At 42.4% G+C, this 14,481-nt stretch overlaps 7 protein-coding genes across 7 annotated transcripts; 3 read left to right on the top strand and 4 right to left on the bottom strand.

Moving 5' to 3' along the window:
* Positions 1-104: 104 nt before the first annotated feature.
* Bfra_012300 (uncharacterized protein) lies at positions 105-542 on the bottom strand (the record flags this gene model as incomplete). The annotated part of the gene is made up of 1 exon (XM_037342617.1): positions 105-542. One exon carries the CDS (start codon positions 540-542, stop codon positions 105-107), a length of 438 nt encoding a protein of 145 aa, XP_037187601.1.
* A 383-nt stretch (positions 543-925) lies between these two features.
* On the top strand, positions 926-1,684 carry Bfra_012299 (putative cyclase dehydrase family protein; the record flags this gene model as incomplete). The annotated part of the gene is made up of 1 exon (XM_037342616.1): positions 926-1,684. The coding sequence occupies one exon, from the start codon at positions 926-928 to the stop codon at positions 1,682-1,684; it is 759 nt and encodes a 252-aa protein (XP_037187600.1).
* A 493-nt stretch (positions 1,685-2,177) lies between these two features.
* Positions 2,178-4,165, bottom strand: Bfra_012298 (putative cytochrome p450 family protein; the record flags this gene model as incomplete). Its single annotated transcript, XM_037342615.1, has 3 exons — positions 2,178-2,396; positions 2,608-3,225; positions 3,386-4,165. 3 exons carry the CDS (start codon positions 4,163-4,165, stop codon positions 2,205-2,207), a joined length of 1,590 nt encoding a protein of 529 aa, XP_037187599.1. The 3' UTR covers positions 2,178-2,204.
* An 853-nt stretch (positions 4,166-5,018) lies between these two features.
* Positions 5,019-6,122, bottom strand: Bfra_012297 (putative pre-mrna-splicing factor spp2 protein; the record flags this gene model as incomplete). Its single annotated transcript, XM_037342614.1, has 1 exon — positions 5,019-6,122. One exon carries the CDS (start codon positions 6,120-6,122, stop codon positions 5,019-5,021), a length of 1,104 nt encoding a protein of 367 aa, XP_037187598.1.
* Positions 6,123-6,799: 677 nt separating this feature from the next.
* Positions 6,800-8,151, bottom strand: Bfra_012296 (putative amid-like mitochondrial oxidoreductase protein; the record flags this gene model as incomplete). The annotated part of the gene is made up of 4 exons (XM_037342613.1): positions 6,800-6,945; positions 7,052-7,487; positions 7,548-7,606; positions 7,662-8,151. 4 exons carry the CDS (start codon positions 8,149-8,151, stop codon positions 6,800-6,802), a joined length of 1,131 nt encoding a protein of 376 aa, XP_037187597.1.
* Positions 8,152-10,230: 2,079 nt separating this feature from the next.
* Bfra_012295 (uncharacterized protein) lies at positions 10,231-10,950 on the top strand (the record flags this gene model as incomplete). Its single annotated transcript, XM_037342612.1, has 1 exon — positions 10,231-10,950. The coding sequence occupies one exon, from the start codon at positions 10,231-10,233 to the stop codon at positions 10,948-10,950; it is 720 nt and encodes a 239-aa protein (XP_037187596.1).
* A 1,263-nt stretch (positions 10,951-12,213) lies between these two features.
* On the top strand, positions 12,214-14,109 carry Bfra_012294 (uncharacterized protein; the record flags this gene model as incomplete). The annotated part of the gene is made up of 9 exons (XM_037342611.1): positions 12,214-12,349; positions 12,408-12,551; positions 12,605-12,763; positions 12,820-12,969; positions 13,018-13,158; positions 13,217-13,426; positions 13,487-13,723; positions 13,774-13,962; positions 14,018-14,109. 9 exons carry the CDS (start codon positions 12,214-12,216, stop codon positions 14,107-14,109), a joined length of 1,458 nt encoding a protein of 485 aa, XP_037187595.1.
* Between the last annotated feature and the right edge of the window lie 372 nt (positions 14,110-14,481).

Here is a 14,481-nt window from a genome sequence, read left to right as displayed (position 1 = left end):
ATTCAAAAGTTGACTTCAATGTGAATTTGTTTTTCGCTCGACTGACGTCATTGTCGATGATGTATGAAATCCTTCACCGGTATTGAATTTATCACGCCTTTCACTCATCGATGAAGGAATTTGTAGCTGAAGTAAAGTATCCAAGCCAGACTCGTGAAGCCAGACATTTCAAACCCAAAGGTCTCTTTTGGCGCATTGCTCGTTTGGGAACTTGTACTCAGACTACCGGTGACGGTCGTAGTTGACATGGTGCTACTGAATTCGGTGACGGTGGATACATCACTTAAAGGTGTTTCTTGAGGCGATGGAGTTGTAATTTCTGTGGCAGTGATAGACAATGGAGAAGTCGCAGAAGCAGCAGCAGTGAGAGATCTATTATACGAACATGTTGCCGGAGTGAAAGTTGTCCAAGAACTAAGTGCTGGAATATAAGTCGACACAGCAGTATCACACAGCATAGTATATCCGATCCGGTAACTTTCCGTTGTTACATTATCGATTGAATTATTGAACGAATTCGAAGTTGGAGAAGGGGAAGTCATAGTTAGAGAATATGACAATCAAGGGAGATATGTGAAGGTAAACATTTAAAAATCCAATTGAATAAAATGTACAAGTTCTTCGAGTTGCTCTCCAAAAACAAGAAAACAAGACAATAACTCCAATTCTAGATCATGAAAGGCGGTGAATACTTATTTTGGCAGAATTTTTCAATGACGCTTATGATAATTGGAGGACATCAAAGCCGTAGGGCCCAAGTACTACCAGAGCTCCCAACTTTTCAGGTCACTTCAATTCTTGTGGCCAATTGATAAAATATGAAGTTCGAAATCATACAATTTCAATTGAAATCAACAACCCATTCATAATCCTCTCAATTGCTTTCCTCCTACCCCGCAGCCGTATCAAATACCGTCACCTCAAAATGTCGATTCCAATAAGAGGCATGCTCCGTAGCCTACGTCCAACATCCGCTTTTCGCACAATTGCCCCCTCAACCCAACGAACATTCATAACCCTCCCCGGCAGCGAACCGCAGATTCTAACGGAAAAGCGAATTCTGCCCTATAAATCCTCATCCCTCTACAGCCTAATCGCCGACGTAGACAGCTACTCGACCTTCGTTCCCTACTGCACCTCCTCCGTTGTAACAAAATGGTCCGCACCCGATTCCACGGGTAAAAAATGGCCGGCTGAAGCAAATCTCACCGTCGGCTGGGCTGGCGTTGAAGAAACCTTTACTTCCAAGCTTCTCTGCGTTCCAGGCACTATCGTCGAAGCACTTGGCGGGGATGCTGCAACTTCCATTCCTGAATCCAAAGTTCCTCATCATTCAGAAACATACCATAAATCCGCTTCTGCCAACAGTATATTCCAAAGTCTCAATACGCGCTGGTCATTGAAACCTTTCCATTATAAACCACCGAGTGGTCAACCACAAACTGATAAAACGGAACATGATGCGAGGGAACAAACAGAGGTGAACTTGGTTATCGAGTTTCAGTTCGCGAATCCGTTGTATACAGCGTTGAGTAAAGCGGTTGCGCCCCAGGTAGCACCGAAGATGATTGAGGCATTTGAGCTGAGAGCCAGAAAGTTGTTGGATGGGCCTGGCGCAGGCAAGGTTGATAACAAGACATCGTTTGGCCATGCGTTTGATGCAGCTAAGAAACTCGGTGCATAAACTGGGGGATTAGATTTACTAGATTCCTTTGATAAAGATGATAGAGTCGTCGTACTCTGAATATGCTGTACTATATAATGACAAACCTCAGGGCGATAAAATCTTTGTATCATTGGTTGTGCTGCTGCAAGGGCAATTTTATCAAAAAATTGTTCCCGTCTCACCATGTCAATTGAGATCAATTCAATGCTTTAGTTGACTTATATGGATACTAGAGTATTTTTATTCACTCAATGTTTGAGGCAGAGCGAAATATACTTCGAATTCAAATATTGGCAGTTTGCAGATGTGCTGGTAGTTTGTCAAGAAATACGATGGCGTACAGATTCAAATACAGTCAGCTGGACTGAAGATATGTATATAAAAATTGGCAGACGATTACCAAAATTTCAACTCTCCACAGAAGTCCTCCAATCGTGAGAGCCATAGTTGATGTAACAACAGGACCTACACTCCCCCCTCTCTTACCGTTCAGCTGATATCTATATTCCCACTCTTCTCCGAAACAACCACCCCGCATTCACAACCCGGCCTCATGCAACTTAATCTTAACCCCATTGCCACTACACATAGTCAACGTCAAATTAAACGTAACTTCCTCCATGTCAACACTTTCTATCTGATCAAATTTCTGCAGTAATCTGATGAGAAAGAAACTGGCTTCTGTGAGTGCATATTGTTGGCCTAGGCAGATGCGAGGGCCACCATTGAACTGTAGTTTTGTGTTAGTAAGGGTTTTTACTTGTAAGAGTATTAAACATTGGAAAGCGTTGTCATGTGAGAAAAATCGAAGAAGATTGAAATGTGTCAAGGGAGCTTGCGAGCTCGATAGAGCGGTTCAATGTCTATATTAATGGAAAAAACGCTTTTGGGGAAGGGGAGGAGTAAAGGAACAGTAATAGAAATCACGCATCGTAACATACCGGCAAATATTCCCAACCTACTTTCCTTCCTTCCCATCTCTCCGGCTTAAACTCATTCGCGTCCTCACCCCAAAGGTCTTCTCGTCTATGCAACGCAAAAACACTATACTCCACCACTGTACCCTTTTTCACAAAAACCTTGCTCTTCCCATCCTTACCACCACCACGTGGCAACGTAGTATCTTTATTCGCCACTCTGAAGTTCCATGGCACTAGCGGATACAATCTTAATGTTTCGTTCAGAATCCACTGAAGATATTTACAAGTCTTGATATGCATAAACGTGATATTTTTCGGCTCATTGAAAGTGCCGAATTCTTCCAAGACTATCTCTCGCAATTTTCGGTAGCATTTAGCATCTCGGGCTAGTTTGAGTATAGTAAATCCAAGAAGAGATGCTGTGGTATCCCGACCTGCGAGGAGGATGTTCATGACCTGTGCACGTAGTTCTATTGGATCCCGAGTTTGCTCTGCTAAAGCTTCGAGAAAAACGTAGTGGTCTGAATCGCTGACCTCTCCGGCTGCTTTCATCTTCTCGAGATTTTCGGCAACAATTCGATCAATGACTCGATGGCAAGTTTTGATGGCCTTCCTGAAACCACTTGGCCACACCAGCCACTAGAATTTGAGATAGTCAGTAAGGCTATCGTAGGGGAGCTTTGATGGGGACAGGTAGATAATTTGGGCTGCATTGTGACATTAAAGGGTTCCAAAACATTAACATTTAACCTGCTCTGGGGGTTGCAGACATAAATTCAAAAAATTGAAGTGTACCCACACTATAGGGAGCAAATTTCGACCTCTTTGTCAAGCCCATATTGCCAATGTCGAATTCTCTTGCAAAGGCGTCGGCATCTGTCTCCTCACCCTTGATACCAAGGGTAGTTTGTATTCCCGCAAGCTGACTCTCAACACTCTGACCCAAAAGAAACTCCGTTGCCGTATCTAATGTGAATCGGAATAGTAACGGTTGAATATCTATTTCGCCCGACCAGCCATCTTTTTCGATTTCAGGTAGAGCCTTCAGCAAGACCTTGACATGTCTTTCTTCCATTTCCAAATCACTCAAGTTATCCCTTGCAAATTGTGGCCTCATAAGTGCCCTCGATCGTTCCCAATCTTTTCCATCTTGTGCGAATATACCAGGTCCCAAGAATGGCTTGAAATTATCAATCCTTTGAGCACCTAGATCGAAGTCTGGAAATTGTGTTCCAAGCATCGCTTTGATGTTGTTTTCGTCAATAGTTGCGAAGCCATCGTTGCCGAGAATTGAATTGCTGTACGTAAGAGCATCTACTTCTTCGAATTTCTTTTGGGTGTCGAGAGGGAAATTCTTCACCGCGAGAGAATTAAGAGCTCGAGTCACTTGATCGATACCTAAAGGAAGATTATTCTTTTGGGCGGCTGGACTTTCGCAATCAAGCTTCCTAGCTTTACTTCGACGATGCTGTGATTGTATTAAACTGTTGACAATGGCATAGATGACATAAGAGCCCAAGATAGCTATGACTGCCGATTTTGTAGAATACCCCAAGATTGTACCCGTGGAGTAGTCCATGGTTGATAGAAATGACTCAAAAGCTTGAGGTTCGAAGTTGGAAGAGAGAGATAAATAAAGAAAGGGTCAATTTTCCTGCTTTATGTAACATATGGTGTCGCTCAGCCCCGAGACACTTGTATGATGGTTGACGGAGCTAGGGACGATTCAAGAAATGGACATGCTGATCGATATGTAAGATTGCAGAAGTTGCTAATAGCAGCCTGCATGAGCCTGTAGAACTACCATAGCGGATAAAATAAATTAGTAGAAACGGAAGGTACTACCAACCGCCTCTTGATGTTTGTGCGACCATATTCGCATGTGATGAGATTAAACAGAACGTTTCATTCTCCGTCTTGAATCTTTGAAACTCCCTTACTAGAAGTCTCGATCGACTGCTTTGATTTTCCAAATAAAAATGGTACGATTGCGGGATTCCGGTTCATGTTTTGATCCCGGAGACAATTCTTGTACAACGATCCGGTACTTATTCCTGTGCCATCTTGGATATACAAGTGAAATACAAGTATAAGGATTTACCTAGTATGCATGCTTACTACCGACAGATACGGACGTAAGATTTAATGTCTGATGACGAGTTCGTGGAGAGGTCATTGGTGTAGCAAGTTGTAAAAAGACATCTTTCGATGGATAGCAACATGTAACATTGGCAAAACAAGTTTATCGAGATGTCCCCAAATCCGCTACCCTCGGCCGTCGGAACACCGTTCTATAATGTATCCTTACAGTGCATCATCAATGAAAAATCTTTATGTCTTGCCGCCTACCATATGCTATTACTATACACGAATCTTGTGTGACGCCGATGATGTGGAAATATCCGTTCTTCCGTGCACTACGTCCAAACGATTTATCGACTCCTGCGCTCTCTATGATCATCTCTATCTCTCCTATACGATCTGTCACGATCATGATGACGATCTCTTTCCCTCTCCCGGTCACGGCCCTCATCTCTATCTCTACGATGACTTCTCTCATCTCTCTCCCTAGCGTAATCACCCATTTTCTTCTTATCCCTATCACTTCCTCTATGTGAATGAGACGAGCCCCCAGGTCGCAACCTTTTAGCGTCGGTCTTCTGAACCCAGGCCCCTAATTCCTCTGCATCTTTCAGTTCCTTTGCTCCCAAGCCTAGTAAATTCTGCCTCCTCTTCGCCTCCTTTCCACCGCCTTTTCTTTCTTTGCCATCCCATCCCATTCCTCTTAATAGCGCGGCACCGAATTCTTCCACCGGCACCGCATCATAATCCTCTAATGTCGAAACATCCGGTGCTGATGCAATAGCTCTCTTGTAGGCATCTTCTTCTGTGGCCATATCATTTCCGTTTTCATTAACAGAAGCAATGATCAAGTCTGGCCCATTTCGTTTTGACTCCACCCCCATTAATGCCTCGATTGCCAGCTCATCTTCCGTTTTTATATTTGGCTTATCTTCCACTTCCGCCACTTGCATCGTCTGTTCAATGGTTCGCTCGCTATCGATTAACTCCTCCTTGACTTTAGTCTTCACAGTCAATCCCCATTTTATCTCCCCATCATTCCCATTCACAACATCTGCCTTTTCTTCATTATCTTCTCCAGCTCTCCTCCTCTGCTCCTCCTCTGGCAATAAATTCCTCCCTCTTCCTTTTCTCTCTCTCGCTTCCCCCTTCCAATCTTTATTCTCTTGTTTCGGAATGACCAGTGGCGCAGCCACTCTCTTCTCATCTCCTTCTCTAATAACGCCTCCATCCGCAAACCCAGTAACAACCTCATGCTTTACCCTTCTCGCGCTTGTGCCATTATCTGAATTATCTGAATCTTCGTCATCATGCGCAAAGGTGCTTCTAGGCCGCTTTCCCAACCCCGATTTAGGCTGCGGCCTACCATTTGATTTCGCCGGGCCATTTTTAGATCCTGCGCCCAAGGAGAAACCTTTCATGGAAATTTTGGGCGCATCGCTCGATGGCAACATTCTCGGTCGCGGGATAGAGATTCGGACTGTATGTGCGTGTTCCAAAGGATGATTCTACTGATTCTACGGTGTAGAGTAATGCGTGAATGGAAGATGTGTACGATTATATAATTTGAGTATCCGACGACACCAGTTAAGAATCGGTATCTTGCTCAAATTTGTGATCTCTCAAAGCGCTTTGATATGAGATTGAAGGATATGTTTTGCGATTGAAGTGTTGCAAAATTTGTATATGTTGCGACTCAGTAAGATCCTCGAAACACAATATTTGGGCCAGTACAGTGGGGCCATCAGAAACACCACGTGATTGTTGTTATCGATACGTAGAGCCTCAGTCGTATATCATCGCCACTGAGTACGACTGAATGTAAAAATAATTTTCGTTCAATATTTCTACGAGTCCCTTTAAAACATGGTTTTACCAGTATTTCATATATATAATAAAGCCTCATGTAAATTGGGGGATACGGCCTGAGCGACTTAAAATTTAAACACATCATAGATCTTATCATTCGAACCACAGCAGCATCACTTCATAGAGCCCTGCTATCATAGCAAAACGAACGATATAATTAGATATTAATGAGTAGGAAAAAGAAAAGGGTATCTTCCTTTCCTATTTTTCAGAACGCCTGAGAATCCTTCTCCTCTACGAGAGGAACGTCAATACAACCATTCTAAAAGGCAGATCCATTAACCATAGGTGCCAACTTCTCAGTAAATAAAGTTTTCCCCTTCACCATGTTGACTACGAAGCTAGGGAATTTCATTCCTCCCATATGACCTGTACCAACCTTCTTGCCAACTGGGACTGCCAACATATCTATAATAGAGTTAGTTTACCAGGATACTTAGACGAAATTAAAATAAGAGTAAAGGGGGATAAAAGAATGGGGACGGAAAGGAGGGGAGAGAGGGGGGCGACTGACTTTTATCCGCGACCTTGTAGCTCAAAGGCTCGGAGTTCTTCAATATCAATACAATGTTCTTCGCAACATGAGTGCTTTGTTTGTCGGTATTCACATATTGGGGACGTTCAACAGCCGACACATCACCCACGACCCATACATTTTCAGCATCCTTCAATCTCAAGAACTGGTCCACCATTGCGAAACCGGCTGGGTTGAGATATTTCTCTGGAATAAATGAAGAGTTTGGGATGAGACCCATGGTTGGAATGTACAAGTCGGTAATGATTTTCTCGCCGTTGGATAATGTGATTTCGGTTTTTCCATCAGGTGTCTTTGCTGTGCCGGAAACCTTGGTGGATACTTTGATCTTGACTTGGAGGTTTTCAAGTTGTTTAGTGGCTGTTTTGGAGACACTTGCGGGGGTACCTTCAAGTATAACAGGGCCACTTGCAATCTGTACATGGGAGTTAGTAAATAGGCTCGAAATTACATTAATCTCCGTTCAAGTACTTACCAGAGTGACCTGCTTCGAAGAACCATATGCAAAACCTAACTCGCCAGCCGTTTCGACACCTAATTGGGTATATGAGCATTGGGTTTTGTGGTTGGTCATAGACGAAGAACATACCTGTCGCTCCAGCCCCAGCTACATAGATGGAAGATGCATCCTTGACCTTGGCTTGCCATTCATGTAACAAGTCAAGTGATTCTTGATATGAACCCTTGCCCTTGAAAGGTGATTCTTCTTTGGGTCTTGAGCCCGTGGCGAGAATAAGAATGTCATAATTCAAACTCGATCTCTCACTATCTCTCGAAACAACAACTGTTTTGTTCTCCACGTCCAATCCCTCAGCGGTACCGACAATAAATTCGAATTTATCAGCAGTGTATTGCTTAAATCCTGTAGCTATGGATGCGAAAACTTTCTCATCTGGCATTCCTCCAGGTACAATTGCTCTTGTGGCTGCAAGATTCCAGTATACATGGGTGTTTGGTGAAACTAAGGTGATCTTGATGGCGAGTCCAGCTTTGGCTGATTGCTTTAGTATTCTATGTGCTGTACTGACTCCAGCATATGATCCACCTAGGATGAGAATGTTTTTGAGAAGGTTGGCCATTATCTCGTGATGTGATAGTCTCAATTAGTTTCCAATATCAGAATACAATAACTAATTTGTGTGAGGATAGAAATGAGAGAATGGGAGGGTGTTGAAAATTGAGAGTGAAATGATTAAAGTATTATAATATTGAATAAAATTGATCACCCATGGTCTGAGATTATATACATTTCTCATATTCAGCCCAGAGTTAAAAGAACAGTGCTTTGTAAATTAATTTTGGATTTTGGTATATTGAGGAAGTCTGTGAACGAGCCGCAGATGAACGACCAATGAGAGGTCTTAGCGCCGCGGATCTGAGCCCATCGGAGAATTCAGCGCTTTGAAAAAAACTAGACCACCCCAAATTTGCCTAGCTGACCGCCAGTTCATATGAGTTGTTAAGCATCTTATTAAGATTGAGCTTTTGCTTATTCAAGATGGAAAATTCGATGATTCATCATCCAATTCCAGATACCATCTAGTCGTCTGGATGTCCGAAAAGGACTGGCTGTCCCTGTCAACCATCTGTACCTCAACGGAGATTGTCTGCTCGTCAGATTGAGAAATTTCCAGATAGAGCACTTTCCCAGTACGTTGGAAGTTCACGGCTGTCAAATTCCATCTGAAACGGGATTGCTAGGGTTTGGAATGGAGTGAAGAAACAAACGCGGGACGAGATGCATAATCGGTAGTCACATTTGCTACTCGCTCGGACGTGCGATGTTTCGGACATCACGTGTTTGGATGTACACGTCGTCGGGCGATCTGCATTGAACTCGCGTACTGGCTAGCTAGTTTTATCTAATTTGTCTAATTTTTCTATTTAAAGAGAGGAAGAGCTGACAGTGTAGTAGATATCCCGCTGTGAGGTAGGAGTCAAGCTACAAGCTAAAGCACGTGCTAAGTGTGTAGCTCACGAACTGACATCAGTGATGTCCGCTCTGGACTGCTTTGCGCGATAAGATAACAACACAAATTAAAATCATTCGCTTTCAAAATCTCAGAAGGAAATATCTGGATATCTCCGGACAGGAAGTAAGATTGTGGTTTGACAGGAAAGCCTAGCTTGATGAATTCTAGAAGCTGTTTAACTAATCAATACGAAACAGCCACTAAGAACACGCTGAGTTGTACTTATCTTCGTTTGATTTCTTTTCTCAAATGCAGTCAGTACATTAGAACTGCGGGGTGGCCATCAACTCCTCGAAGATGCTATTTTGGCCTAGCTTTTGAATCAAGCAAACTTTGTACATGTCCATAAGCTGTGTTAGATATGGTCCAATTGCCATCTATATATTGGTATATCAAAACTACGCCAGATGTGAGGCAGCCAGAATTTTTGCGGAAAGCTCATGGTCAAGTGGTTATCAATGAATATTTGGTGGCTATGCGCTTCCCTGATTCCCCAGATCATGTTACTTTGCCTTTGCTCTATTCTTCTCTTACCTTTCTGGGGGAACACGTGGGGAATTCTTGAGATTCAAATCCAAATCTAAATTATCACTGTCTCCATGATCTTGATTTCCTTTTCGTTCTAACCTGAATAGCAATATCGTTTTTCAAGAAGTTCTTGCTTATCATTTTCTTTTCTCCCGAGACACATTGCTTGGTTGGGTTTCTATGTTGGCAGTTTCCTTGTTTTTCATCATCATGAACTCGAATTGCCCCTTGACCATAACAAGATTTCCGATATTTGGAACTGCAGGTCAAAACAGAGAATCTTTTGGTTTTTGATTTCATTTGGAAGAATCGAATGATTATTTTAGAACTTTCAAACTTTCAAGATTCGTAGAGTTTCCTACCTGATCCTCTTCTGCTATCAAACTTTCCCTTCCTCATACTGGCAGGTGGTGAAGAGGTCTACGCTCCTTCCTCGTGAAGGTTATTCGTAGGACAACGGTATGTATTCAATCCTTCACTCTTTCAAACAAACACCTTGTCAAATCATTCAAAACAATTCTAAAGGTCTCATATATAATCTAAAAACATATTTCAACGTTTTCAACATTTATTTTGGGTATGTCTTTACTCATCAAAACATTCTTCTTTCAACTTTTCTCCTTTCTCATCCATTACGAAAAACTCCAATTTTTCACCATGATGGTCAAAGAAAACTTCACGGAAAGTTCTTCTTATTTGACTAACGGCATACGAGGTCGTACCAACCCTATAAATTCAAATAACACTGAGCAAGTTACATTGGCTACCAGATCCCAAAGAAAGGATCGAGGGTGCAAGACATCAGTCTCAAGGCTTGAAAACAAGCCTCCGGCTTTGGCATTCCATGGGAAAAGCAACAAACTCTTAAAATACCAATGGAAATGGGACCATGAAAGGGCTGTATTAAATACACAGAATTTGTTGATGGTTAGACTTCAATCTAAGTGGAAAGGCCACACGATCACGGTTCACCCGTTTGATTGGGAAACATTTAAGGCAAACGAAAAGAATGGCCACAGGTTGCTCACACGCACCATCAACTTCATTAAGTACCGGGATCAATACGTCAAGGATAATCCCGAAGATCTGAAGGACATGGATCAAATTTGTGCAAGCTGGGATGCCTCTCCATGTGCCGGTGATAATCCATACCGCGCAAAAGTTACGATGGGAGACCCAAGACTATTAGATTACTCATCTAGGTATCGGCAATTGCAAAGACAGAGAGAGAAGAAAAGGCAGCATATGCGGAGAACAAAGGAGAGACAAGAGAAGTCTGAGAAACTGTCAATGATTGAGGATCAAATTGAAGAACTCACTGATAGAGTCAGTCGACATCAGTTTTCCTGCGCGAGTTCCCCGTCATCGAACCTCTGAAAGCCTTCCCCCTTAATTGGGCAGATGGAAGAAACATATGGGCCATCATGATGAAATCGAGACGGTTCTCTGAATGGGCTGAATTGGTATAACTGCCGTCAACGGTTAGAAAACGAGACATCGAGTAGTTCATACGTCTTTTGTTTATCTTTTGTTGGGATAGCGTAGAAGTGTATGGTTGCATGGATGGAAACGGAAGAGGAGTTGTGCTTAAAGTCTCCTAATGGCGGTGATGGGAGAAAGGGTGGTTGATCACTATGTATCATTACCGCAGCATTGTATGTGCCACAGTACTAGTATGTCTTAGCGTGTACGCATAGGCTTATGCATATTCCCTCCGGCGTTTTTAACTATTATGAATAGTAAATAGTTTCACATCAAACATGGATACGTGCCACTCAATACCAATACATCTTGGACTACCCACATATCAAGGACCCTTTGATGATAGTACGGACATTTTCTGTCAAGTGAACAGTAATGATGGAAACCCCACCCATCACAGTTTCAGCGGCTACCTGGAGAGAATACGACTACACAAGCGCTTGCCTTCCAACATATTTTTTCGCTAAAATGAGGAAGCAGACAAGTATTCCCATCAGTCTAAGCTTCAGGAGACCTTTGATAAAGCTTTGTGCGCAACAGACAAGTAGATTGCACTTCGGACTAGTCTTAACTACGTTTGGTGAGACTTCATGTAATCTTTACAAAAATTCATGCATGAAGAAATTTCCGTACTTCCTAATGTCCCATAGATGTGATCGAGCGTTCTGACAAAAATAGATGAGATTGCATCCCATGAAACTCCTCTGAACTCGAGAGATCAAAAAGATATGGAACAGATACAGGCCCCCTTAAATGCCAGGTCCACTAACTCAAGGGATGGAACAGCAGCTCGCTTGTGTGAATTCAACGTTCACCCAATAAGTAACTCAATAAGACCTGCTTTTCAAAAAGATGAACGATAGCGTGCGCTGAATATGTATAGATCTAATTATCACGAGGCAAACCTGGGTATAACCATCGTACCGGTACCAACTTACATTCTTCACGACATCAAAAAATGAAGAATAATCGTCAAAATCCTCAGGAATGTACACTCCTCATCTCACCTCCCCATTACCTCAGAAACCACGTATCTCAATTACACATTCCCCGTCTTAAACATATATCTTCCCAATCCCCTGAATAGTATCCCCATAACAATACGAAGTATTGTATCACTTTCAACCACATCACATCATCAATTGCGTATTAGTAACCATGCGTTCAACCAATGTTATTCTCGCAATTTTTTCTCTCTCCTCTACGATCTCTGCGCTTGCGGCTCCGAGATCTGCAGCTCTGGATAAGGGGCTAGATGGATTTGAGAAGGATTGCCAATGTTCTGCTATGGGATGTATGATACTCTTCCCATACCTATACACCCCTAGATAGCATCAGACTAACAAATCCAGCCGTCTGCCACAAAGAATCCCATGTCAATTGCTGCAATGGGTTCTCCTGCGAAATGATGGATAATCCCAATGGGGATTATGGTATTTGTCGCGCGTCGAATGATCGCAAGAAGGATGACAAATGCATGTGTTCCATGTCTGATGGTAAGAGCTCTATTTCCAAATTTTTAAAACATAGAACTAACCAAATATTTTAGATGTGTGCCATCCAAAATCCGATATCAATTGCTGTTTCGGTCTCTTTTGTGATATGACCAATAACCCAAATGGCGATTATGGAAAATGTAAACCTTCGCATGAGTCGAAGAATCCACTCAAGAAAATCGAAGATGCGGAAAAATGCTTGGAATCTGGCTGTATGTTCTCTTCCAATCTGCTTCTTCATCGCACTTTAATACTAAAGCCTATTTAGCAATGCATTGCAATTTGCTAGGTGCACCACCATGTTGCTCCGGGGCGAAATGTAACAAGGTTGGAAGATCCGATAGCCAAATGTTTATGTGCGAAAAGGAATTCAATGATGAGGGTCAAGACGGTGATGACATGTGTTTGAAACCTGGTTGTATGTTTACCCCTCACCACTTTCTGTATAATACTAAGTCTTCGCTAGCAATGCATTGCAACTACCTTGGCTCCCCAAAGTGTTGTAGCGGATCAAAATGCAACAAGATTGGAAAGTCCGATAGTAACATGTTCATGTGCGAAAAGGAGTCTGATGATGATGATAAGAAACAATGTTTGGTTCCTGGAGGTATGTTATACTCTTTTACATCACATCCATCTTAGAATAGTAACTGATATCTCGCTAGCACACCACTGCAACATGTCCGGCATGGAATGCTGTCCTGGAGCAAGTTGTAAGAATGTCAGAGGTGAAAGCTTTATGTGTGCAAAAGACTCTGATGATGAAGACGATGTTTCAACTACTCTCTCCCAAGATCAAAAACCACTCTTCTCATCAAAAGACAGAAATATCTTTGAAGAAGATTGTGACAGGAATATGTGTATTGAAGGAGGCCGTACGTTCCTGATCCCATTCCAATCACAGTTCGTGAAATAGAGCTGACTCAACAATGCAGAGATGTGTCGTCGCCACAGGCAAAATTCCAAGTGCCCACCGGCTCCATGCTGTCCAGATTTCCAATGCGCATATATTGATTCTTATCGTGAATCTTTCTGTGTCTCTATGTCCGATTCGAACGAAAAGACTGAAATTGTTTCCTCAAAGAAACCCGCTGTGTCGAAAAAGAAAAAGAATGAATTGATGACTGAAAAATGCGCACCACAAGAGCCTACTGGGTGCTCACCTTTTGGATGTAAGAACCCCCCTTTCTCCTCATGCAATAGTAGAACTGACAGAAAAAAGGTCCATGCAAAAAAGATCAAGATAATAGCTGCTGCGGAGGTCAAAGTTGCACAGGTATGTCGGAATCGGGTATGTCATATTGCATGCCACCCGACGATCAGGAAGAACACTCTCGTCTATACGCATTGAAAGGGATGTTCCATGGGTTTGTGGAGAAAATCGAGAAAAAATATTGTTTACCACAAGGAGGTGAGTAACCTTTAATTTTTCTTTCTGTGAGATGGGATTGCTAATTTGAGAGTAGAATCATGTATGATGCAAAATGATAACTGCTGTCATGGATTGATGTGTCATTCTGGAGAATGCATGGCCGAAAATGACGAATTGAAGCTTTGATAAGAAGATTTTGAGTAAGATGTCAATGATTTTGAAAGTGCTGGAAGTTGTTTTATTCTGTTTTGGGATAGGAGGAAAATTGCTTTGTGTTTGTTTTGAGTAGGGAATGTGAAGTAGGAACATTAGTTGGTTGATTAAAAATACTTGTGAGCCAAACTTGGGACCTAGTGGTACTGAAAGTAATTTGCAAACCTACTTACGGAGGCTCGTATAAAATGTTTCCCTTGAGAAAGGTATCTAGAGCCCCCTTTTCTATTTGAATTTGCAATTGGGTGTCTGAGCATGCTCCTCCAAGGAGGTAAAAAATTCTTCACCTGGATGTCTGCTATGAATCTTGTGATCGAATGATTTTATAGACAACTTTCCTAGCCT

Source organism: Botrytis fragariae (assembly GCF_013461495.1).
Source record: "Botrytis fragariae strain BVB16 chromosome Unknown tig00000270, whole genome shotgun sequence".
Lineage (NCBI taxonomy): Eukaryota > Fungi > Ascomycota > Leotiomycetes > Helotiales > Sclerotiniaceae > Botrytis > Botrytis fragariae.
The sequence above is the reverse complement of the archived record's forward strand: the minus strand, read 5'-3'. Positions and strand labels throughout refer to the sequence as shown.